The sequence below is a fragment of the Athene noctua genome, chromosome 2, assembly GCF_965140245.1.
Source record: "Athene noctua chromosome 2, bAthNoc1.hap1.1, whole genome shotgun sequence".
Taxonomy (NCBI): domain Eukaryota; kingdom Metazoa; phylum Chordata; class Aves; order Strigiformes; family Strigidae; genus Athene; species Athene noctua.
In genome coordinates this window covers 3,584,886-3,609,761 of record NC_134038.1, presented here as the reverse complement: position 1 = coordinate 3,609,761, position 24,876 = coordinate 3,584,886, and the positions used below count along the sequence as shown (strand labels likewise).

Below are 24,876 nucleotides of genomic sequence, written 5' to 3'. Positions count from 1 at the left end.
GTGACAGAGAAAGTCTAATTAACAAATTATATTTTTATATGAAATTTAAGATTCAGTGCGTGCAGACGATTATACAGTGTTTGAATACCACCCTGCCAGGCAGAGAAAGACAAAATGCTTTAACTCCCATTAGTTTAATAACTTCCTAATAGTTTAGTTCAGTGACAGGGTAATCAAGAGTCCCAGAAGAGGTGTCGTGGTTTAACCCGGCAGGCAGCTGAGCACCACACAGGCTCACTCCCCCTCCCCCGCTCGGTGGGATGGGGAAGAGAATTGGAAAATAAAATTCACGGGTCGAGATAAAGACAATAGTACAGAAAAAGTACAGGAAAAAAATATAAAAGACTTAGAATATACACAACAAGTGATGCACAATGCAACTGCTTCCCACCCGCTGACGGATGTCAAACCAGTTCCCAAGCAGCAGCCTCCAGCCAGATTTCCCCCTAGTTTATATACTGAGCATGATGTCACATGGCATGGAATATCATTATAGAATTATCATAGGTTTGGGTTGGAAAAGCCCTTAAAGTTTATCTAGTTCCACCCCCCTGCCCCGGGCAGGGCCACCCTCCACTAGCCCAGGTTGCCCAAAGCCCCGTCCAACCTGGCCTTGAACCCTTCCAGGGAGGGGGCAGCCACAGCTTCTCTGGGCAACCTGTGCCAGGGCCTCACCACCCTCACAGGGAAGAATTTCTTCCTTAGATCTAATCTAAATCTACCCTCTTTCAGTTTAAAGCCATTATCCATCCCTTTTCCTATCGCTATATCCCTTTGCCGAGATTTGGTCAACTGTCCTGGCTGTGTCTCCTCCCAACTTCTTTGTGTGCCCCAGCCTACTCACTGGCAGGAAAGCATGAGAAGCTGAAGAGTCCTTGATCACTGCTTAGCAACAACTAAAACATCAGTGTATTATCAACTTTATTCTTATCTTAAATCCAAAACACAGCACTATACCAGCTACTGGGAAGAAAAATATCTCTATCCCAGCCAAAACCAGGACACAGGAGGACACTGAAAGATCCTTTGGAGTAAATCAAGGAAGACAGAATTGAAAGTATCAAAAAATGAAGGAAACTCCAGAGGACTCCAGTAAGGTAAAAGAAAAAACACAAAAACAAAAACCTCTCTAAACCAGCATTAGTAGATATCACACCATATCTTAAAACAGCCACTCCAAAGCTCCATCTCCCCAGCAACCTGGACTCCCAGAGAGCATTTACCAGTTGTAGGACTCAATACTCCACAAACCAGTGTACGAGCACCCCTGAGAGACACTGTCCATTGTGATCCCACACCCGGTGGTGGAAAGAACACTTTTAACAGGAAAGTGTTATATTTTTTTACAGCAACCTGAGGGGATGGGAAAGCCACTCTCAAGGCCATGGGCATCAGCTGGTGGTGACAGCAGAGAGACCAAGAACAGCCTCTTCTTCTTCTTCTAGGGTGAAGCAGTTTGGGAAACGGAACAGACTAAGATGCTGAGATAAAACCGGGATGAGTGAGAAGCTATGTGAGAGAGAGAGATGCAGCCTATTGCCCAAACCCCAAAGATCCCCATCAATCACCTCCATCATCTTATATCCACTTAATATTTTTTGAAAGCAAATACAAAGCCCAGCAGGGGAAGGTGGGAAAAAAAAGCACAAAGTTGAATTCACAAAAGAAGGATGGGAATAAACCAGACTAAATCTGTATTACTGTGAGTTGCACATGACAGTCTTTCCAGGTATGCTTTAATTACTCCACCCTCAATCGATTTGCACCCAAGGCTCATCACGTGCATAACTGAAACTTGACAAATTCCTCTAAATGTCACCATTGTCGCCATCTATGCATTTAAAAAAAAAAAAAAAAAAAAGGCCAAACCATTTTAAGACCTGTCCTACTCACGTCATCTAGCTAAATCTGGAGCGAAATTTTTCATCAAACCTGTGCAGCCCATGTACCTAATCAGGGTGTTTCAATTAGCTTCCCAATCCTCAGTCACACATTGTGAGAATTTTAACAAGGGTTAGACAGAACAGTGATGAGGTATATAAACTTATTCAGGAGGATTGGATAGATTTACAAAGATTAAAGTTAAATAATCTCTGATCGCCCACAAAATTCTGGCTACAACTTCACTTGCATACCTCAGACATGACTGATCAGTATAACCCTTTGGCCAAGAAAATGTTTTGTTAAGGTGGCCTCATGAAATTCCATGTGACAGAGCTTCTCTGCAACATAGTTGACCATATGTATGGAAAATAGAGATGAGACCTCATAGAAAAATACCAGTATTTGATATCTTCTCTTAGAATTATGGAATAATTTATGCTGGATGGGACCACTGGTGGTCACTGGGTCAAGGCCTCAGCTTGACCAGCTTCAAAGACACACAAAGGTTCTTCATGGCTTTGCAACCATCCCTGTGCGTCATGCACAAGAGGAGATGGGGCTGGCTGTTAAACTGCAAGCAGCTATCAGATATCCTGGTGAAACACATTCGTGAAGACCTGGCTCTCATGAAGAAAATATCAGCACACAGCATCCATCACCTGCCCTCCCTTCTCCATCCCCATCTCCTTCGCCCTCCCTGCCTTCACACCACCTTCATACAGTTTAAATGACCTAAATATAAACAGAAAACAGATTAGTTTAAGCTAGGCTTTGTAACCACAAGTATACACCAAGGTTTATATCCCATCTTTCCTTCTTCACTATGTCAGACTGAGGCCATAACTAGGTCCAGCTAATATGGAAAAAAGAAGACACGCAGAATGAGGGGAATCCTAGTATGGAATAACTAAAGATCTGAAATTTTCTGTTTCCCTTTGATATATTTATTTTTAGTGGGAATAATTTGAAATTTATCAGGCATGCAAAAATGGTGAGCATTGCCTTCACCCCAAATTAAAAAAATAAAAATAAAAAAAAATCAGCATTAATTAACCAACACAAGTTCTCAACGCTTTTTCTCTAATGCGCATCCTTCTTTTTGTTCAGAGATCCATAAATGAACCAATATTACACCCACTTGAAGAGGAAGAATTTTTGACAATAAAGGAAGCTATAGAAGACTTTGGTTGCCTGTGCCACATATTAAATATCAAGTACCATTTGTTTATTTGGCCTCAGATTTAATGAATAACCCTGGAAAAAGGGGCTACACACCAGATGTGTCAAGAGGATTACACCTTTGAAGAACTGTAATGCCTGGTTCTCACAAATCGTTTCTAATTAGCAGGACACATTGGTCATACAGAGTCATTCACTCCTTATGTGAAAATCAGTTCCCAAATCTAGAAGGACTGAGCTTAACACAGTGTCATTGATTATACTGACCTTAAGTCTTAACACAGTCTCAAAATTAGCCTGAATCCTGTTTTCTGGGCTAACTTTGGTTAGTGTAATTTGCCCACTAGCTATGAACAAAGAGGTCACAATTTTATTAGTCACACCGACATCTGCTTGCTGGTCTGGCTGGAAAGGTAGTCAGTAAATATGATTTTGCCATTATTTATCACAAAGCCACAGGCTTCGGCTGACCTGATAGTGCAAGGTCTCAAGGACTTGTCTGAGCTTGTCTTGACCTGGGCTCATCTGAGCTTATTTTAGCTGCAATAACAATTGTCTGGACAATTGCCACTGCCCAGATTTGTCCTAGTTTAACATCAGTTTATAGTAATAACAAGTAGCAATTCTGTCAATGACTCTGGAGTAATATGAGGCATGGACTAGTGCAAACATGAGATGGTACCAGACATCCTAGTCTGTAAATACATCATGGTTCATCAACCTTCATGGCAGCAGTGCTACCTTGTGAACCAACAAAAAAAAACAACTTTAGAGAGACAAAAGACAACAGAAAACCTGAGTAAATGGGAATTAACAAGACAAAGCTACTGATAATAACAATTATAACTTATTGGTGAACCCTGGCATAGTAGTTAGGTAACGTGGACAATCAGACTGTTAAAACATTAACTGGACTAACAATAAAACCATGGCTCCATATAAATGGGGTGCTCCCTTTTGCCCCAACAGGGTTTGGAAGAATAACAAAACGTAGTGTTGTGGTGTTGTAAGGTTGGGGTCACTGGAAGATGCTAGGGACACTGCCATGCAAATTGATGGGCTCGGTGTATGCTGCCACATCCTTCAGTCCTCAGACTACCGCTATAGTGCTGACCTGAGACTCACTGCTCCCTTTTGAAAGTGAAATACTGATTCTGACAGTGACTAAAATACCTCCCAGCGATTTTTCTCATTCTTAGTACTATTACAACTGCTTCCAGAACAGTTGCTGTACCAATGAAGTAAACATTGTAGGAGTTTTACATACCTTATTTTGATATTCAAAGAACTGCTGACTAAAACTGTAATAAATACCAGGAGGTTGGACATCACCACAATGAAGACAGGATAGAGATAAATTTAAGTATATGCCAAAACCAAATGCTCAGGCCGCAATGAATTATTTTAGGCTTCGAACTTCACTTGCAGTATTTCATGCAGAAACACTGTCTTTAGAGAAGGATTAAATTCAAAGAACAAATTTAAGCCCAGTTACTTCACCAGGCTGAAGGGTAGACCCAATCTATTTTTATAGAATATTTATTGACACGTTAGTATATAATTTATCTCAATTTAAATGTTTGTTCTTGGTTGGGGTTTTTGTTGTTTGGTTTTTGGTTTGTTTGGGGTTTTTTTTGTTGTTGGTGGTGGTGTGTGTGGTTTTTTTGTTTTTTTTGTGGGTTTTTTATATATATATATATATATATATATATATATATATACATTTACACAACAACCTGTTTGTCAATAACAGATTTTTTTATGTGAGGAATAGCAGAGCCCCATGATGGGGCAGAGACACCCCAGAGGGACTGCAGCCATACAGGATTTTTGCTGTGCACATTTTCAAACTAGTCAGGTTATTTATCAAAGCAAACAAATGAATAAAGTCCCAAAATAAACAAGCAAATAAATGTCAGCAGGCCTTTTTTAGCATGTTTAAATCAAGCATCCCCTAATTACCACATTAAAGAGTGTTGCACACCCACCACGCACATCACTGCTGGAGTGTAGCAACATGCACCGAACTCCCTCCTGTGGTATCTTTGCCCATGCAAAGTCTGGCAGAACAGGGCAAAAGAGGCTCTTCTTGGCTAACTTTGAGGAGTACGACTGAAAGTGGCACTACTACGGTACGGCTTTCTGGTCAGAAGTCAAAAAGCTCAAATCTGAAGGTTGGGAATGAGCAGAAGGAGGGACAGTGGTTTTCATACATCCTGCTTTACCCATTGCATTCCTGTTTTTCCTTAATAACGATGCCTGGAGAATGAATGGATAAAATAAGCTGGACTATTGCACCTACATCTTTAAAAAGATAATCTAAAACCGTAAAGCCTGAATCAGTGTGTCAGACATTTTGTTGGGGCCTGGGGGTGGTCAGGGTGCCTCTGTTGCTCTTCCTGAAAACACAAGAGCAAGAAGGAAGGTGGTGACACACTAAATTAGTCATTTTGCGCTGCAGCATTTTTAAGACATTACAGAATCAAAGAATCGTCTAGGTTGGAAAGGACCTTGAAGATCATCCAGTCAAACCATTAGCCTAGCACTGACTGTTCCCAACTCCCCCAGATCCCTCAGCACTGGCTCAGCCCGACTCTTCAACCCCTCCAGGGATCCCGGGGACTCCCCCCTGCCCTGGGCAGCCCATTCCAACGCCCAACAGCCCCTTCTGCAAAGAAATCCTTCCTCAGAGCCAGCCTGACCCTGCCCTGGGCAGCTTGAGGCCATTCCCTCGGGGCCTGGCGCTGGCTCCTTGGCTCCAGAGACTCATCCCCCCTCTCTGCCCCCTCCTGGCAGGGAGTTGCAGAGGGCCAGGAGGTCTCCCCTCAGCCTCCTCGTCTCCAGACTGAACCCCCCCAGTTCCCCCAGCCGCTCCCCAGCAGACCTGTGCTCCAGACCCTGCCCCAGCTCCGTTGCCCTTCTCTGGACACGCTCGAGTCATTCAATGGCCTTTTTGGGGTGAGGGGCCCAGAACTGAACCCACTCAGCAAGGGGCGGCCTCCCCAGTGCCGAGCCCAGGGCTCAGATCCCTTCCCTGTCCCTGCTGGCCACGCCAGTGCTGACACAAGCCAGGATGCCGTTGCCCTCCTTGGCCCCCTGGGCACACTCTGGCTCATTCTCAACCCCCCCAGTCCCTCTCTGACTGGCAGCTCTCCAGCCACTCCTCCCCAGGCCTGTAGCCCTGCTGGGGGTTGTTGTGGCCCAAGGGCAGCCCCCGGCATTTGCCCTCAGTGAAACTCCCCCAGTTGGGCTCAGCCCATGGCTCCAGCCTGTCCAGGTCTCTCTGCAGCCTCCCTGCCCTCGAGCAGATCAACACTCCCACCCAGCTGGGTGTCATCTGCAAACTGACTGAGGGTGCCCTCGATCCCCTCGTGTAGATCATTAATAACGATGTTAAACAGGAGTGGCCCCAACACCCAGCCCTGGGGGACACCACTCGTGACCGGCCGCCAACTGGATTTAACTCCGTTCACCAGAGCTCTTTGGGCCCGGCCATCCAGACAGTTTTTTACCCAGCAGAGCGTGTGCCCATCCAAGGCACGAGCAGCCAGTTTCACCAGGAGAACGCTGTGGGAAACGGTGTCAAAGGCCTTACTAAAGTCAAGGTAGACAACATCCACAGCCTTTCCCTCATCCAATAAGCAGTTCGCCCTGTCGTAGAAGGAGATCAGGTCTGTGAGGCAGGACCTGCCTTTCATAAACCCGCTGACTGGGCCTGAGCATCTGCTTGTCCCACACGTGTTGTATGAGGGTACTCAGGATGAGCTGCTCCATCAGCTTCCCGGGCACCGAAGTCAAGCTGACAGGCCTGTAATTTCCCAGATCATCCTTCTGACAAGTCATTTAATAATAAAGGAGTTTTGGGACATATACAAAGATGCACTAAAACATCATGTTAACGAGATTTCAGAGAGCGATTGTTTTACTACCTTCCAGTACCAAAGAGAACTTTTAAATTTTTTTTCTTAACACCTCTCCCCTGAAAAAAAAAGGAGATTGGGATGGCCTTGAGGCCAGGCTGCAAGCTTCACAGGTAAACAGAAAGGGTTGTATATTTCCTCTGCTTGTTTGTCCTTATTCTTACTAATCTAGATTTCAAAAGTCAGAGTTAAATGTTCTACAATACACACAGCTCAGACTCTGCAGCCATGTGTTAACAACATAAAACTAAAGAAGGGAAAATTATTTAAAAAGGATTAAAAATAGCCTGTTTTTTGTTGTTTCCCATATTGAGTAATCACAGCTGTGACTAGTAAATCAGATTAAAAATTACTCCAGCCCTAAAAAACCCTACTAAAGAAACCCACAAAAAAACCCCAACCCACAATTGAAGAAAAATACAACTCTTTACAAATAGCATTCATCTTTCTCAATCCCTCAGACATTTATACTCTGAGCAGTACCCCTTTAAATACAGAACCTTACTAACTTATAGAAATGGCTGTATACAAACCCCAGACAATCCCCAAGCGAACAGACACCTACCTATAAGCATATGCTTTGATCAGATCTTAAAGCTTTAGTTAAGTGAACCGTTTATAAAACTAGTCATCAGTGATCACAGTGAACTAACATGTCTTTGAAACTAGCATTTCATTAAGAAAGCCCTAAGATGTGATTATATTAAACCTTTGAGTCAGAAAACTATCAAAAAGGGTGCACAAGAAAAAGAAAGCAAATTCACAGCTGTAATAAATGATGATGTACAGGATACACCAAGGTGCAAGGCATTGGGCTATAAAAGCTGTGCAGTCATATATGCGTAAGGCAAGGAAGTTCATGAAGAAAGGGAACAATTTTTTTAAGCCAATTGATGAGGGAGGGAAGAAGGGCATGAAGAAAAGCAAACATAAATGCTTATGGGTACGTATGAAAGCGTGGAGTCAGCTTTCCATATTTTATTCATCTTTATTATGTATAGCATTCTTTTGAAGTCAATCCTGTTCTTCGTTTCACCTAGGAATTATTCAGAGTTTGTGTTTTCCAGGCATCTTGGCAATTTTGCAATCATCTTACACTATGTCAGGGGTAGTTAAAAATGTAGTACGAGGTTCTTTACTCATGTTATTTATTTTCCCTGGTTGCTCTGAACAGTGTTTTGTTCTTGCTTAGGCAAACTTTGATTTCAGCTAGAAACTCTTATTTCTCCATGAAAACAGGAGGCAATGAGGAAAACAGTGAGCCGTTCACACGCTCATCATAAATCTCTCCTCTCTCACAATAAACAGTCCATCATGTTCCAGCTCCCCCTCACGCTGATGATTTTCCCACTCTACAAGTGTCAGATTTAATGCCTCCTTCAGCTCCTACTCCCCTCTTTGTGCCTCCATCCGCACCATCATTTATGAATAAAATGCTGCCTGTATCATCATTTATTAAGCTACCACATTTTCTTGATAGGTCCAACAGCTCATACTAATGTTAATAAGACACTGTCTGCACAGAGAAACCTCAGAGAGGAATGTCACATTAAAAACTGTGGAGCCTCTCATGTGAGACTCAAGTGAAGTCTCCTTTCTAGGGCAATATTCGCACATAAGGAATCACAGAGCTGGTAAGCTCACCTGCTTACACTTTCTCTTCTCAATTTCTTTTTGTAAGGGGTGGGGAGAGCAAGCTGCTATACCCTATTGTTATTTGGGTATATTCTGGCTCCCGTTGAGCACCGTCTGATTCTGTAAGTACTCCTACTCGGGTGTTAAGCAACACGCAAAAGCAGCAGATTTGGCCACAACCCAGCAAGGACCACTTCTGTTGAACTATTCGGAGCATCCTGCATTGTATAACAGAGGAGCCAGCTCTTTAGACAACATCTGTATTCTTGTTGCTTATTTTCTTCAACCCTAATCAGCACTGAGTAATTTCTTAACGCTTTAGAAAAAAAAGTAAGAAGTTAGGGCTGAGCCAACAAAGACTTATGTCTTGAATTTGACCATTCCCCCTAAAATCTAGGAAAAAGATAAATTTGAATATGGTCCAAGACAAAAATTGCTCACGAGCAGCAAACCTCTAAACATTAGAAGTACACTCCCTGAAATTACACAGGAATGAATGACTTTGCCCAGGTGTACCTGTTGTTCGCCTTGAGTCTTGAAAAATACCAAAGAAAGAGTCTAGAGCGGTAGGACGGACACCAAGGTGAACTTTTCAGTAACACTACCCATCCGCACAGGAATAATCTCCTTTTGCTGAGCAGACACAGCAGCTCATGCATAAACCAGATCTTCCCAGCACTATCTTGCAGCCCACGCTGAATTCAGTGAGGGAAGCAGGTGCATATATGGTTTTATGTATATTATTTAGATGGATAAATTGGAAAAAAAATGCTCGGACCAGTCTAGAGAAAATGTAATTTCTCTGAAAAGGAAATCTGGACAATTGCAATAAGAGATGCTCTGGCTTTTTAAGAGCTGCACAATCACTCTGTGATCTAGCAGCTGGATTAAGGAATATCTTCACAAGCAAATATAATGTGCTTTGCTTTTAGCACGATATAAGCATCACTGACAAGCATAAGCATCTCTTTTCTCCTCTTTATCCATCATCTTGCCAGTTGACAAGTGCGAGAAGAGTACTGTACATACTCATTTCATTTCTAAACAACAAAGAAAAAAAAAAAGACGGTCAGCAGTCTTGAATGAGAGAAGATCCCAATACTAAAATATTCAATATTTAATTAATTTTACAGATTTGAAAGGGAAGAGAAGGTGTGTAACTCTATGACTGTATATCCTGGTTACCCACATAAAGCAATCTCTGTTCTTTCTTCTTATATATGTTACATCTGTGTTGCAAGACGGAGCAGGAGCAGCGGAAACTGCTGCAGTGGGATCAGCACTGTCACTGCTCCATTGGCCGCAAAACTGTGTGGTCCTGAAACGAGGGAGGATTAGATAAATAAAAATCCCAAATCACAAGGGCTTTAGTGTTTTGGTTTTTTTTTCATTTCATCTCCTTCCATGCCTAATTTATGTGTCTGTCTGACAGACAGACACTCCTCATGCCAACACACAAGGCATTTGGAAACACAACACAAAATTATTATTATATATAGCTAATAAAGTGGTTTACATATTTATTAAAGGTGCCTACATAGTGTATATAGACTCACATATATACACTTTTATACATAATTTATCTATAGTTATATACCTGGGGAAAAAAAAAAAAAAAACAAACAACTTAAATACTAAAATAATGCTTGTTGGTTATACTGCTTGAGCAGAAAGAAACTAAGTCCCAATGGCTTCGTAAAAATTAGGCTGAAATACAGCTGACATTTCCTTGGCTGTGACTAATAAGCACTAAACAGCATATATGATGTGTACTTGGAGCACTTCTCTCTGAGGCAACGGCCACAGCTCTATAAGTGTGACTGCGATTATTGGGTGGCAACATTATACCCCATCTCCCCAATTCTCCTGGCTCAGTGTGCAAGTGAGCTTAGATTTGGGAAGAGATGTGATCCAAAAGCCCACAGCTGTCTGTACAGATGAAATCACAGAAGGGAGAGCTGTATTATAGGAAACAGGTGGGTTTGGCCATGACTTTTGCTTAGAGTCAGTTGTCAAAGCCAGGATCAGTTCCTGTCTCACATGCCAGCCCCCCAGCCAAAGCAGCTTGGATGAGTGAAAATACATGATAAATATTGCCCTACATTTTTTTGGCTTCTCCCTCCTCCCGTAGCAATGAGGCATGTCACATTTCCTACTAGGTAGGATAGGGAAAAGCCACAGTCCTGAAGTCCATCACCACCACCCAAAGCATCCATCCATCCATCCATCCATCCATCCATCCATCCATCATTTTGCCAGAGGTAGAATGGCCAGAAGCATCTTGACCCTTCCCAGTGCCTGTTGCGGGAACTGTGTTGGGTGTCACATGCCCAGTCTGAAGTCCAAAAGCATTTCTAGTGCCACAACACAACCGCTCATCCCAAGAGCATCAGCAGCAAACTGCAGAGACAAACTTCTCATCAATCCTGTGGTGGATCCATTTGTCAGATGTTTTGCTGTTTAAACAAAGCCAGGCAGCTCAGGAGGCACGTGCACAGCCGACAGCTTTTAGAAGAGCATCTTCCAAGTTTTATTTTTCATTTTTGTTTTTTATTTCCTCATGACCCCGTTTTCCCTCCCTCATCTTCCTCCCCTACGTAGAAAACCGCTATGGTACATAAAATGCTGGAGGCAGCAGTGCTCTTGCCATAAAAACAGATGCTTTTTTAATTGTCCATCTCTTAGGCATAATTGGTTGAATGAAGACACGCATAAAATAGACTGCAGCACACATGTCAAGGGAGGGAGCTTTCCTCAGCTGGTGTGAGAGGAAGAAAATCTCCCTCTACCAGCCTGAGAAATGCAATAATTTAGCTGGTTCCACTCAAATTCAATTTTCAGTGCCATAATTACTGTGGTATGGTCCTGTAATATGGGAACCTCTACCCTGTGACGCAGATTTCCCTTTTAATGGCTTGTTAGCAGCATGGTCACTCAGGCATAGCCAAGAGACATATACAGAGCTACGGGATGGCTGCCATCCACGGGAAGGGAGCACCTGGGTAAAATGCATAGACATCTACTCACCTGCTTAAAACTAACATTTCTTACCCTATATCAAACATATCTGTATAGGAGAAAAAAAAGTTATTCCTTTTTCTGGTAATTTTCTCATTGCTGGAAACCTTTCCTCTTGTCATCCCTGTCAACTCTAGATTTAACCAGAATGCAACGATCCTGCACTCCCAGCTCTGTGTGAAATCACATTCAATAAAGATTAACAACCAGAATGCTGGTAAAAAAAAAAAAAAAAAAGGGTAAGAAAAAATTTTTAAAAAGAAAAAAATAGATGCATCTTTTTAATTAAACTTGGTTTGCTGTTTGATTGAAACTTTCATACAAGATTGCTTCCCAACTTTCTGATTAAATCATTCTAAAACTTTAAAAATTCAAAAGGCTCATTTCGTCCATCTGCAAAATGGAGAAATAAAACTAGGACCTAGATTTTCAACATTTCGACGGAGGTTTTTAATATGCCTGTTGCTATAGTGCTGCGAAACCTTTTTACAAATGAGTCTGAAATATTATCAGCATTCCAAGAGGTAATTACAAAAGGAATAAAAAAGAAATCACTATTTTTTCCTGTGTCCTTTCCAACCTTTAAACCTAGATTTGTAATTGAAGTACAAACTGACCTTTATAAACTGTACAGCATTGCTAAAATACATTATTCTACAGGGCTTGGGGGAATTTGCCATGTTCAGCAATTCAATAATCTTACTTTCTTTCATTTATGTTCTTCAGACAATGTGACATAGCTGGATTTTCTCTCTACTCCAGATGCAAATCAAGCAGGAAAGGTTGAGGAGCTTTATCAACTCTATAATCTAAATCTCCTGTCAATTTGCTGCTGTAACCTGCTTTTCGGCAAAGAATAATTCAGCTGGTTTCCCGGCCTTCTCAGCATCTCAGCAGCTAATACTAACAGGCAATAGTTTTAACAGTGCCCAACCCATGTCACCACCACTCTCTGCCAATACATCCCAGCTTCTCTTGGTTCAGCTTAGCTTGCACCGTCATGGAACCGTAGAATCATAAAACCATTTAGGTTGGAAAAGACCTTTAAGATCATCAAGTCCAGCTGTTAACGTAATCCTACAATGTCCACTACTAAACCATGTCCCTAAGCACCACACCTACACGACTTTTAAATACCTCCAGGGATGGGGACTCAACCACTTCCCTGGGCAGCCTGTTCCAGGGCTTGAGAACCCTTTTGGTGAAAAAATTTTTCCTAATATCCAATGTAAACCTCCCCCGGTGCAACTTGAAGCCATTTCCTCTTGGCCTGTCGCTTGGTACTTGGGAGAAGAGACCGACACCCACCTCCCTACAACCTCTTTTCAGGTAGTTGTACAGAGTGATAAGGTCTCCCTTGAGCCTCCTTTTCTCCAGCCTAAACCCCCCCAGTTCTCTCAGCTGTTCCTCATAAAACTTGTGCTCCAGACCCTGCACCAGCTTTGTTGCCCTTCTCTGGACACGCTCCAGCACCTCGATCTCTTTCTTGTAGTGAGAGGCCCAAAACTGAACACAGTACTCGAGGTTTGGAATCTGCATCAGCACCTGCATCTGCAATGCAAGTCCATCTTTCTGTTCTCATATCCTTCCTTCTACCAGGGACAGGTTTACCTGAATGACTGACATTAATTTACCTCCCCCATCCCGCAGGCAGCATCATTTGTGTTGATCAAACTTATGGCAAACTGTATAACCCCTTTGCTTTTACATCTTTGCTTAGTCATCCCAGTCAACTTCCTCTGAAGTCCTGCATAAAGCCATGCTCAAAACAGCATCTGGAAGTAGCATTTTGTCACAACAGTGGTATAAGCTTACTAGACAGCACAGATCAGCTACATGCTATTTTTGGCCCTACCCAGGATTTTTCAGTTTTCATCTCTTGGGAGTCAGTACCAAAAACAAAAGCTGCTGTTCCTTCTTCTCCAGCTATGTTTGTATTTCTCTCCCACCTGAGGTTTCGCCTCCAAGAAGCAAGACTGGACCCCAGCCACAATCACCTCCTCTCAAGGCAACAGATTTCTCTATTTTTCACCCAAAAGGGAAGACATTATTGTTTTTAACACCATCAAAAAGGGTGTTAGACAAGACTTAGTTGCACAGGGTTGCCTTTTAAGAGAAAGAAAAGGAGAAATACACTTGGAAAAGAAAACTTATTCAGTGCTCAACCTTTTGAATGCTTTAACAAGTTTGCTTTTTTTGTCTGCACCTTCCGTAAAGTGGTTGTTGCCATGGGACCAAGCGACATAGCACTTGTGGTACTCAAACACTCAAACTTTATTGAACTGTTTACTGTTGCAAAGTGCAGGGGGTCACGTGTACAGTCTTAACCTTGTGGACTTATTTACTGTATTAATATTAATAAAATAACTTACAGGAGGATGAAAAATCCTCTTCAGCTTGTTTAACCCCTAAGGATGTGTGCTGGAGAACTAAGATTTATTTTTTTCCCCTCGTTATCTTCAATCTAGAAAGAAAATTCCCATTTTGTGACATTTCAATCTAGGAAAGAAGTGTGACATTACTTGTTCATTATTCTGCAAGGCTGAAGGCATGAAGATCACAGAATGCGAACAGGCAAGCTCTCCTTGTACAAATTCAATCTGTGTTTTGTGAACAGAGAGAGAATATGAGGAGACAGCAATATAAAATGTCCTGGTAAACACATATAATCCCCTTGAGGTTGAACCTTCTTCAAAATAAAACTTGCATGTTTGTCGAACACTTGACCTTCAGCTTTGTTATTCAAGAAGAGGTCATGGACCCATGGCAGATCACAAGCATTTTCTGGAATAAATCTGCTAAATCACATGCTGAATTCCAAAAGTTGTGACACCACTAACAACCGGTCAATGCTTTATTAAAATTATAATTTCTTTAAAGCAGCCTCTTCTCTTCATGGGTCTGTAGTTTTCATCTGGCATTATTAAGTTATTTTCCTCCAAGACATTTTCCCAAAGAGCATCCTCATCTGGCTTCTTTAGTTCCACTTCAAACAAGGCAGAGAAAGGGGTTTAAACCCCTACGAGATTTCCTTCTGATCTCCCATTACTGCTCTGTGGAAGTGTTACTTGCCAAAAACTATCTCCTTACTCAGTTAAAACATCCAATATCCACACAAATTGCCCAAAGATTTGATTAACCCCTGGTGGTGCCTCCTGAAATGGGAAGACGGATGGGTGTGTCTGTGCAGAGGGTTTATTGAGTTCCCCATGGAGAATGGTGTGAAAGCAATCATCTGTTAGAGCACTTCAGTGAAAAAAATACAGTGATATTAGCAAGGCAGAGAGACTTCTCCAGCAGGTAACAGCTCAGCAGATCCTCGTACTCTTCTCTGAGGTTGAACTCTACATTTTTATTTTTTTTGAATTTATTTCTTTTTTCCCCCCCCTCAAATCCAGCAAACCTTCCAGATGATGCTAATTGCTTCCACAGATAGCCTGCAGAAATGCGACTGAACGGATCAGCCGGAGCCACAGATCACAACAAATGTCATTCTCCTTGACGGGACTGCTGCTCCTGGCTTTATGGCCAGCCTAAGACTCAGGGAATAAACAAGACCTTACAGAAAGCCAACAGAAGTATTACAGTAAACATTATCATGTTTGGATTAGTGTATCAGACCCCTGAAGGACTCCATGGCAGAATGGATGCTCGGCGCTGAAAACCACACACTCCACACCCGCCTACATGAATTATTAAACAAACTTCATCCCACAGGTCCCTCCAGTGAAGCAATATGAACTGCACCGTTGAGTGTGTAACTATAGGCATAAAATCTTACCGTAAACACGCAGCCATCCTGTCTGCCCTCTAGGAATTTTCTTTTTTGTTGGTCTAAAAAAGTTTACAAAACTTGGACTTAAAAATCCAGAGGCAAGTCACTCCAACCAGGATCTCAAGTCATTAGATAAACTTCCTGCCCGTGGATATTTCAACCCAAATAAAAAATTGTTTGCCCTCTGCAGACTGCTAACAGAATGTGAACTCATCTTTCACTAACTCTGTGGGTGGAAAGAGGCAAAATATTTGAAGTTGGTTGGGTTTTTGAGGTGAGGGAGAATGAATTTTGCTCTGTTGACTCCAAATGCCAATCTTTAAACTAGTCAAATACCGTATTTCATTTCTAACACATGAGAATGTCAAAAGAGGTAAACCTAATATTAAAAAGCTAGTATTTTGGGCAATAATAAGAAGGGAGATGTGCATATTTTTGAATGATTAAGCTTAGAAATGTTTCTGAAAAATTAGCAAAAGTATTGCTGTTATCATGGTGGTCCAGAGATAAAAAGGGAGAGAGTAGTTTATTCTATTTATTTATTTCTCCTGCTTTCACCCATAAAACAAAAAAATAAAATAACATCAGTGTGAGTTCAGCGTTTCCCAGATAAACATCTTAGAATAAAGTTATGAAAAAAGACCAGGAACGACAGTATTTTTGCACATAGAAATATCCAGCTACACTTCTGGTAGTGTAAAATTTTCTTGCTACAAACCGAGTGCTCCCTGGAGGATGTAGTTCGCTTCCAGAATGGGACCTTACCCTTTTCACCTGAGGCACCAAATCAAAAGGGGTGCAAGGGGTGAGGAGAAGGCTTATTTTTACAATATCTAGTCACTGACAGAAGACAACAGTAATCTCTCTGTTTTCCCAGATCTGCGCTCTGAATGGCATAAAGACCGTGGGATGTTACTGTGGACCCTGTTTCCTTGGAGTGAATGTGCAAGGACCTGTGCTCATGCTGTGGTAACCAACCTCTCGTGTTCCTAAACACCTCCACGGTGTTTAACCAGCTGGACCTAAAGCTGATGGGCAAATCTGCAAACTGGAGATGGGAACGAGGATATGTGGGAAGGCTGGGGCTCCCACACAACCCACTTTTCACCTGCAGAGACACCAGCAGTGAGTGGGCTCCCGTGGTCTTGTTTCTTTGACTCACCATAACATCAAGGAGAGATCAGAAACCGTGAGCCGACACATGAAAGCATGAAAAGATGACCTAAGAACCCGAGGCAGTAAGAGACCTTCAAGAGGAGATAGTTGGTTATCCCCCAGATGCCATCTTTCCTTGTCCCCATGCTTGCATCTCCTGAAGCATCCATCATTTGCCACAAATCATTGCTCCATCACTTCGTGGCTTAAAATTCACAGCCTACCTCCAAAGGTTATCTTGATGTGGGAAGATACTATTGCTTTGGCCACGGTTTCTGGCCACCTCAGACCTCTGACAAGGGCAATTTGGGAGGAAAACATTAAAAAGGAAAACTTCTTTGACAGATTGATTTGTAGTGACCATTAGAAATTGCTCAGGCGTGTGAGGGGATACTCCAAGGACCTCTCTAGAAAGGGAAGGTGGTCAAAAGCAGATGAATTTATCATCGTCGGAGAGTTCTGCAGTTCATCACCAGCTTTTGTAATTTATCACAGCGATGTCATACATCTGGAGCACTGGGATTCTTAAGGGTGAGATCTGTCACATAAATACACTTATTAACGCGGCGAGTGTATTATACAGTTAAATGCAAATGTTGCAATCTGGCAACCCAATTTTACTGCCAAACCAAGAGGGTTTTTCATGACAGAAATTGATGCCAGCAGCGATAAATGGAGGATAGATAAAGTTAATCCGACTGCTTTCAGTTGAACAGGGAAGGTATTACTTTGAAGGGTTTAACATATTAACAGAATCAAAACGACATTTCAAAATATTTATGGAAATCTATTTTTTTTTTTTGAGCTTATACAAGCGGTATAACAAAACCACATAAAATATTATTAAATCCTACCCTTAATTAAACATGCTGACACTTAAAAGCTTCTGTCTGATTTACTTTAAAAAAATCTTCTTTCAGTAAATTACGACTTTAAAATATCTTTTTGCTCTAAATGAATCTGCATTCCAGAGGAATTAAAACCTTTTTAACAGAAGGGTTTGGGTTTTTTTTTAAAAAAAAGGGGAGGTTTTTTTTAATCTACACCTCCCAGTTATCAAACATAAGAGTATGATAGGAAAACAAAACCGAAACAATATGCATAAACGATTAATTGAACTGAGAAAAAAATACTTTAAATTTTTTACGTCAATTCAGAAAATCTGAGGGTCATGGATTCACCTGACTCCCCAGCAGGTTGGTGAGGCTCCTAGCCATCAGAGCAACCATTCAGCCTCCCTGGAGCACACACAGAAGCAGCTGGCTTTGTCCAAAGACCATTTCAGTCTAGCTAAGGTACAAATGACCCCCCAACTCACAAAAAAATCCAAGGGTTACCATGCTTCTGAGTGTAATATTAGCTAGGTGGGAAGAAAATGAGCTGTCTTAATCATTCATCCTGAAGGTAAACTACCAGTGGCAATTCTCTTTTGATTCAGGGGGACACCTAGTGTCACTTGAGATGTCCTGGTGTGCCACCACGCCTATTGCTGTTACTTCAGAAGAGAGTGAACAGCAAGTCCTGTGCCAAAACTGCCAGTCCCACACATGTCTCAGACACCCCGGAGCATCTCAATAGACTCAAGAGTTATCTACCTCACCAGGAGGAGCTGAAGCTTGGCAGACACCACAGACCGAGCTCATGTAGACACCTACCTTTAGGCATCTTATCCAGAAGAAGGTGATGTGAACAACCTGTGTCAAGCAAGTGCCATGGCTGGGTCCAATCCATCATAGACGTATTATTATGTCCTTGTGAGAGACTGAAACGTCCTATGACTGTCTCAAAGCTTGCTTGTGTCTGTGCGAACCTCCAAGAGAAGCTGCTGCGGCCTGTGAATTGCTCTGGGGGATGCTGCCCAGAGCAGCGGGGGTGAACTGAAGGATGCACTCTCCACTTCTTGGCGGTTGCATTGTCCGGACTCTTTGCATAAGCCTCAAAGGGGCAGACATGGGCTGAGCTGGCCCCATCCTGGAGCCGTTTGTGGCTCCATTGTGTAGGCCAGAGCCCATGTCTGCATTGCTAATGAACTGGTAAGAGACAAACCTTGAAGCTGGATGCAACAAAACCTGTTGTACCAGAGGTTAAAAAAACCTAAAGGCGAGCAGATATGCTGATCAGCAGATATGATGAACTTAAAAAGGCAGCAGAAAATCTTGCTCTGTGTGCATCTGCCATTGAGGCCTGATCTGTGTGCACCCACCATCGAAGCCAGACCTGGTGCATCCACCATCGAAGCCAGACCCGTGTGCACCCACCACTGAAGAACTGAAGGCTGAGGACCAACGGGATGCCGCTGGATCCATGGTGGTGACTGTTCTTGCAGCCCCATCCCGCATCCTTGCTTTATTTCTGCCTTTTCCTTCCATTCTGTCCTATCGCTAGCCCTCGTCACTTTTTTAATAATAAAAACCTGTTTTGGGCATACGGCATTTGACATCGTTTGTGTCTTAATCTCACTCTTGGGATCGTATTGAAACCTCCCCCGACATTGGGTCGGGACAGTCCTGAATGCCAGTGAGTTTCAAAAGTGCTTCTACAAATCCAGCAAACCAGCTCAGACTGAGCCTGAGTGCACTGAACAGCTCACTGACATTCTTTTGTTGACTCTCGCTGTTCATAGAGGCTTTAAGCTTGGATAGGGATGCTTCTTGTCCCAGGACCACCCCAAATGGGACACTCTGCATAGGGCACATTGGCCGTGCTTCACCATAGGCATCACTTCATTTCAGGGTTGTGTGATGGCAAAATGAACTGCTGAAATGATTTTACTCACCCCTAAAAAAATCTTCTGGCGATGCGGCAAATTTTATGGGGAAGGTGAGCAAGACGGAGTTCCCTCTAATCCCAGCAAAGAATATGGCAAAGTATATATGCATTTTGGCACAACTTGCATGCCCAGGTTAAACGTTCGGCCAAAAGGCCACTACGAGGAGTAATCCAAAAGCTGCACTTTTGGCCTCTTCCAGGACTGATGCCTTTGATTCACCCCAAAGCAGCTCAGGTCTCAAACTGAGCTTTCCATTTAGAAAATACTTCGAAACTCCTTTGCAGTCCTGCACCTTAATCAGTTCTGCAGCACAGCCCTAATAAAATAATTAAAGTATTATACATCAGAAAGCATGCACTTCATCAGCATTCTGCAGTCAGTGAGCGCTTCGTGCGTGTATGTTCACTAATACTGCTCAAATGGGAAACTCAGACACTCATGGCCATACGAATTCTCTGCCGTGCACCATCTTAACCAGGACTGCCCTACCAATTCAATCAGAAAAGCAGGTTTATTTTCTCACTGTAAATATAGAGCAGAGCCCTCTCAGTTGCAGAAGAAACCTGCCTATTTCAATAATATGCACATTTAAAAAAAAAAAAAAAAATTAACGGCAATGGGGGAAAGGAGGTGAAAGCTACAATTTGGGCTTTTCCTCAAATCAGGAGAAATCAACACATTTTGAAGTATGAACACACTAAAGAATCTAATCACTATTAAAAGCCCCCAAAATATCCTTCTTATAATTCCTCCCTGAATAGGTAAATTCTTCTGCTAATGACTGGTAAAGGATCCAAAAATGCCACAGAGTGAAGACTCATGGGCTACATCACAGAGTCACTTAAAAAAAGGGTTATGAGCAATGACTGTAACTCAGTGCAACATTGTTCTTGACCTTGCACATTCAATGAGCTAGGGTTAAATGTCCAACAAGGAGATATCATAGAATCTCTGAATCACAGAATGGTTTGGGTTGGAAGGGACCTGAAAGATCATCCAGTTCCAGCCCCCCTTCCATGGGCAGGGCCACCTTCCACCAGCCCAGGTTGCCCAAAGCCCCGTCCAACCTGGCCTTGAACCCTTCCAGGGAGGGGGCAGCCACAGCTTCTCTGGGCAACCTGTGCCAGTGTCTCACCCCCCTCACAGGGAAGAATTTCTAATACCTAATCTAAGTCTATCCTCTTTCAATTTAAAACCATCGCCCCTCATCCTATCCCTATACTCTCTGATAAAGAGTCCCTCCCCATCTTTCCTGTAGCCTCTTTTAGGTACTGGAAGTCTGATATAACGTCTCCCTGGATACTTCTCCATGCTGAACAACCCCGAGTCTCACAGACTGGGTCAGTTTGTGAAAAAATGCAAGACCTTTTTTTGTTTTTTTCCCTAAAAACTAGCTAGCTTTACACTTTTTTTTTTTTTTTTTTTTTGTTAAATTTTGTTCCCAGGAATTAAAAAAACAAAACACTTCTGGTGGTACACAAGGAAGCTTTATGCTCCCAGTAACATTTATCATAAAAGGTGATGCCTCTGAGCCCAAGCCTCTGTGTTCAGCTGGGCAAAGGCATCCTTCACCCTTGATGTGTTGGGTCAATAATGAACAAATGTGGGCAAGACTGACACAGGGGAGCGTATCATACTTTCTAGAAAGCATTGCCCAGGTTACAAGGACGATTTCATTTCCAGTCTCTTTTTTGGGGGTGTTGGGAAACTAACTAGACATACCCACTCACAAGAATAGGGACTGGTTTTCACTGTCTCTTGGAGACAGTGCTTTATCTGGGCTTTTAATTTTATTTGCCAAAATTAAAAGCTAGTTACCTTTTGTGCCTAATGTCAGAGAACCCCTTCATCCCACACCCTCTGGCTAAGGAGGCAGACAAATATCTTGGGAGCTTGGATTGTTAAACCAAAGGTCAGAAAAAAAAGAAAAATCAGTCGATTTTTCCTGCAACATATCAGCACTTAACAAGCTGTTTGTTGCCAAGCATCACTGGAGAAAGCTGTCAGCATTGCCTGCTGGCCCTAGCTCTTCACCCCAGCTCCATGCCCCTTTTTTCCTTTTTTCTCCCGTTCCCTTCCCAATTAATCCAGGGTCAATTGTATTCAGCCAACTCCATCTAGAGCTTCTTACAGGCATTTATGTTTCAGTTGCCAGGACTTCCAGCTCCAATAAACATAAGTATTTGTGCTGGCTCTGGGAAAAGCTTTGCCCAAGATTATTCACTGTTGGGTCTAATATATACCCTACTCACACATCAGCGACCAAATCTGTCTCGCTAACTAGAGCTGACACTCCATTTGGGATGAACTCTCCCAAATTCACTTGCCACGTATACAGTCTTTATTCTGAATGACTCAGCTATCAAAGGGAGAGAAACCATTTCAGAAAAGGGAATAGCCTAATTTGACAGTAAGAAGCCTGCTCTTATCTGATGCCCTTATAAGTCCTGCGCATAAGAGTCAGAAAGTCTGCATGAATTTGAAAAGAAGTGAGGGAACTTTGGGGTTTTTTATTCTTTTTTTTAGCAGGATTGTACAGCTAGCTAAGCAAATACTTTTGCAGTGTACCGACTACGGTACTAAATGTCCTATGGCAGGACCACTATTCACCATGAATCCCTATTCCCCCTTGCCTGCCTAAGTCTCATTTTAGGTAGAGTGATAGACACCTAGTTAGTATGAAAGTATGAAAGTGTGGCAATTCTACTATATAGATACCCACAAACACTATCATTTTCCTAATAGCCAAGGCTATAAACCTACCAAACATTCACTCGTTGCTCCCCAACCATCTTCCAAGTTGGAGGATGTTCAAGGAGAAACATGCATCAAACTTTGAAGGAAAGGGGTCAAGTGGCGAAGGAGGAAGATTAAGCCGTGATTTGCAGCCGAGGAAGCAGAAAACGCTGCCCCAAAGGTCTCACCTGAAGAGCTGACCCTCTGCTTGTTCCTGAACATCGAGATATATGCAGCACTGCCAGCTCTCATGATTCATGGCATACCGCTTTTGCTGGTGCAGCTCTCATGAGAGACAGGCAGAGATGTTTGCAGAGTATTCCATGCTGCTTGCATGCATCTGATGATGAAATAGGGGGAAATGCGAAGGACACATCACCGTTAGGACAGGACAAAAGAGGGGAAGACAGCTGCTGGTCCTCCTTGTCTTGGCACCCTGGAACTGTTTGATCTGGAGATGCAACGAGCCAAAGGGGAGAAATAAAGAGAGACCTTCTGCTAGAGCGCAGGGAGAGGGGATGAACCAGGAGAGTGAAAGAAAACAACTGCAGGAACTCTGGGATGGAGGACAGGGGCAGGGAAGCACGGTTAAAATAAAAATGATCTACATTTAGCTATCTGGACAATTAACGATAATTCCAAGAGCAAAAATAATTATTGCAATTAGTGCATTATGCATCTATTTATGTAACTGCTCAGGAAAGAAGAAAATCATCTAGCCATGTTTTTAAAGTGCTCTGAAGAGTCAAGGAATTGGTTCTTAAATAAAGAAAAGAATAGTTTAGAAGTGCAAGCACAGTAGCTGTTCTGCATGAGGGAAAGGCTTTCCTGGGTTAAGGATCTCCAGCAGTTACTAAGGTGGTTATGCTACAAATAATTTTGTACATGTAAACATTTTTCCTGATTACATCGATCTCCACAGACTGACTTTTTACATCCTCTCCAGTCTCCTAAATTTAGTTCCAAATCTTCTGACTATTATTACTATCACTATTTTTAATCCTCAAGTTTGCAAAACAGATGATATGTGGACTTAGGGCAGCTCTGATGCACTGACGAAAGCCGTGGATTGGAGAGAGAGAAGAGGAGAAACTGCAAACCCATCTGAGAGTTTATATTGCATTGAGAACGTCAGTCAAGTCCATCAGGCAAATTACAGTGTATAAAACCGATATAAAGAAATAGAAAACAAATTCTCCCCTTTGTTCACAGCCCAATCTCAGCAGGAACTGCAGTCATACACACAAAGTCAGAGCCACATCCTAAGTACTTCATTTTTGCATGCAAGCTGCATTAAGGGAAGCAGCTTTAATAAATTGTGCTACATTTGGAAAAGCCATTTTAATTCTCTAATTAGCATGTGTACAATGAAAACTAACTGTGCGTGTTTGTGTATACACATATCTAGAAGAGAGAGTTTAATGAACTGTATCTATTGCAAGTAAAACCGAAGTTTCATTCTCTCAGTGTTGTGCCATGTGATGCAGGTTTCAACACCACAGCACACTTCCCCACCTATAAAATATCTTCTCGCTCCTTCTTTCTTTCGTTCGTGGCCTTTGGCAAAGTGAGGGGCGGGGAGGAAAAAAAAAATAAAAAAAGGAAAAAGCTTCACATTAAAAATAAATTTAAAAGCCACAACAACAACAACAATAAAAAACACAACAACAACAAAACAACGAACAACAAAAACTAATAACACATGCACAACTTTCTCTTTCACTGTGGGCTACCATTTTCTGTTATCTACCTACCATTCTCTGCCACCTGAAACCAGCACAAGCAAAGCCTTATACAATCAATACATGTTCTACCGTCATTAATCACCGACAGAAAAGGAAAAAAAAAAGAAGTAAGCTTGACAAAAAATATCCAGCTATAAAAAAAAAGACAGAAGAATGGGTGAGGATAGATGAGGAAAAAAATGAAAAGGCTGGAACAAAGACAGATCTGCAGCAATTCAAAACAAACTCACAGTCCATCCTGCAGGTCTTGAGTATCATTTGAGGTCCCCAGTGATCGAAGGCTTCTTTCCAGCGAGGTCACTGTCAACAGCAGAAAAAGAAAAGATAAAGAAGCAGTACACTTTTTCAGAGAAAAAAAAAATAAATTGCATTTTCATTCATTCATTTCTCTTTTAATTTTATTTTATGTTTTAAAATTACTTCATTGTATTCGATGAAGTAATGTTTGGACAAGTAACTCATGTGACAAAAGGGACAACATCTAGCAATAGCCATTACCCCAAAATGGAGAAACTGGGTCCTGTGGATTCAAAAATGTTGAATCCACGTATCATGTGCCACGACATGATGGGGTATGACTCCTAGTAACAGCAGGAAAACCTCCATCCCATGGACCCTGCACAGATCTCCGACTCTTCCAGCCCCAAACTGTTGTCCATTCTGATATCTTCTATCTTGTTGTTCAAGACTTTAACACTCAAAAGTTTTTTCTGCATTTTGGCTCAGATGAAGTGGAGTGCTTTGCTCTGATTGTTTCCTGTGTTTGAGCTGATGAGCTTCTTGGACTTTTCCATCAGGAGAGGAGAATACCCTTAGAGCATCTGGAAGCTGGAAACATCGTTTGTTTTGCAGCACACAGTGACTTCACATTTAAGAAATATGTATGTGTCTGTGTAAAAAAGTAGCAGGAATCTAGGAGTACTGTTGTCTATTTACGCCCTTGAATGTTCACTGTCTTAAATTCACTCTCAGATTAACAGTGTGTCGCCACTTTTGGACTCGGTGTACCAAGTATGCGAAGCACTTCAGGATCTCCCACAGTGAAATATGCTCAATAAA

General features: G+C 42.2%; 1 protein-coding gene across 14 annotated transcripts in view; it reads right to left on the bottom strand.

The window, feature by feature from the left end:
• The window catches only part of TSNARE1 (t-SNARE domain containing 1), a 533,649-nt gene that overhangs the window by 321,627 nt on the left and 187,146 nt on the right, over positions 1–24,876 (bottom strand). For all 14 annotated transcript variants that reach the window (XM_074898355.1, XM_074898350.1, XM_074898344.1 and 11 more), the window contains one exon: positions 24,048–24,117. In XM_074898355.1, the coding sequence (XP_074754456.1) occupies positions 24,048–24,117 (70 nt within the window). The remainder of the gene's footprint in view (positions 1–24,047; positions 24,118–24,876) is intronic.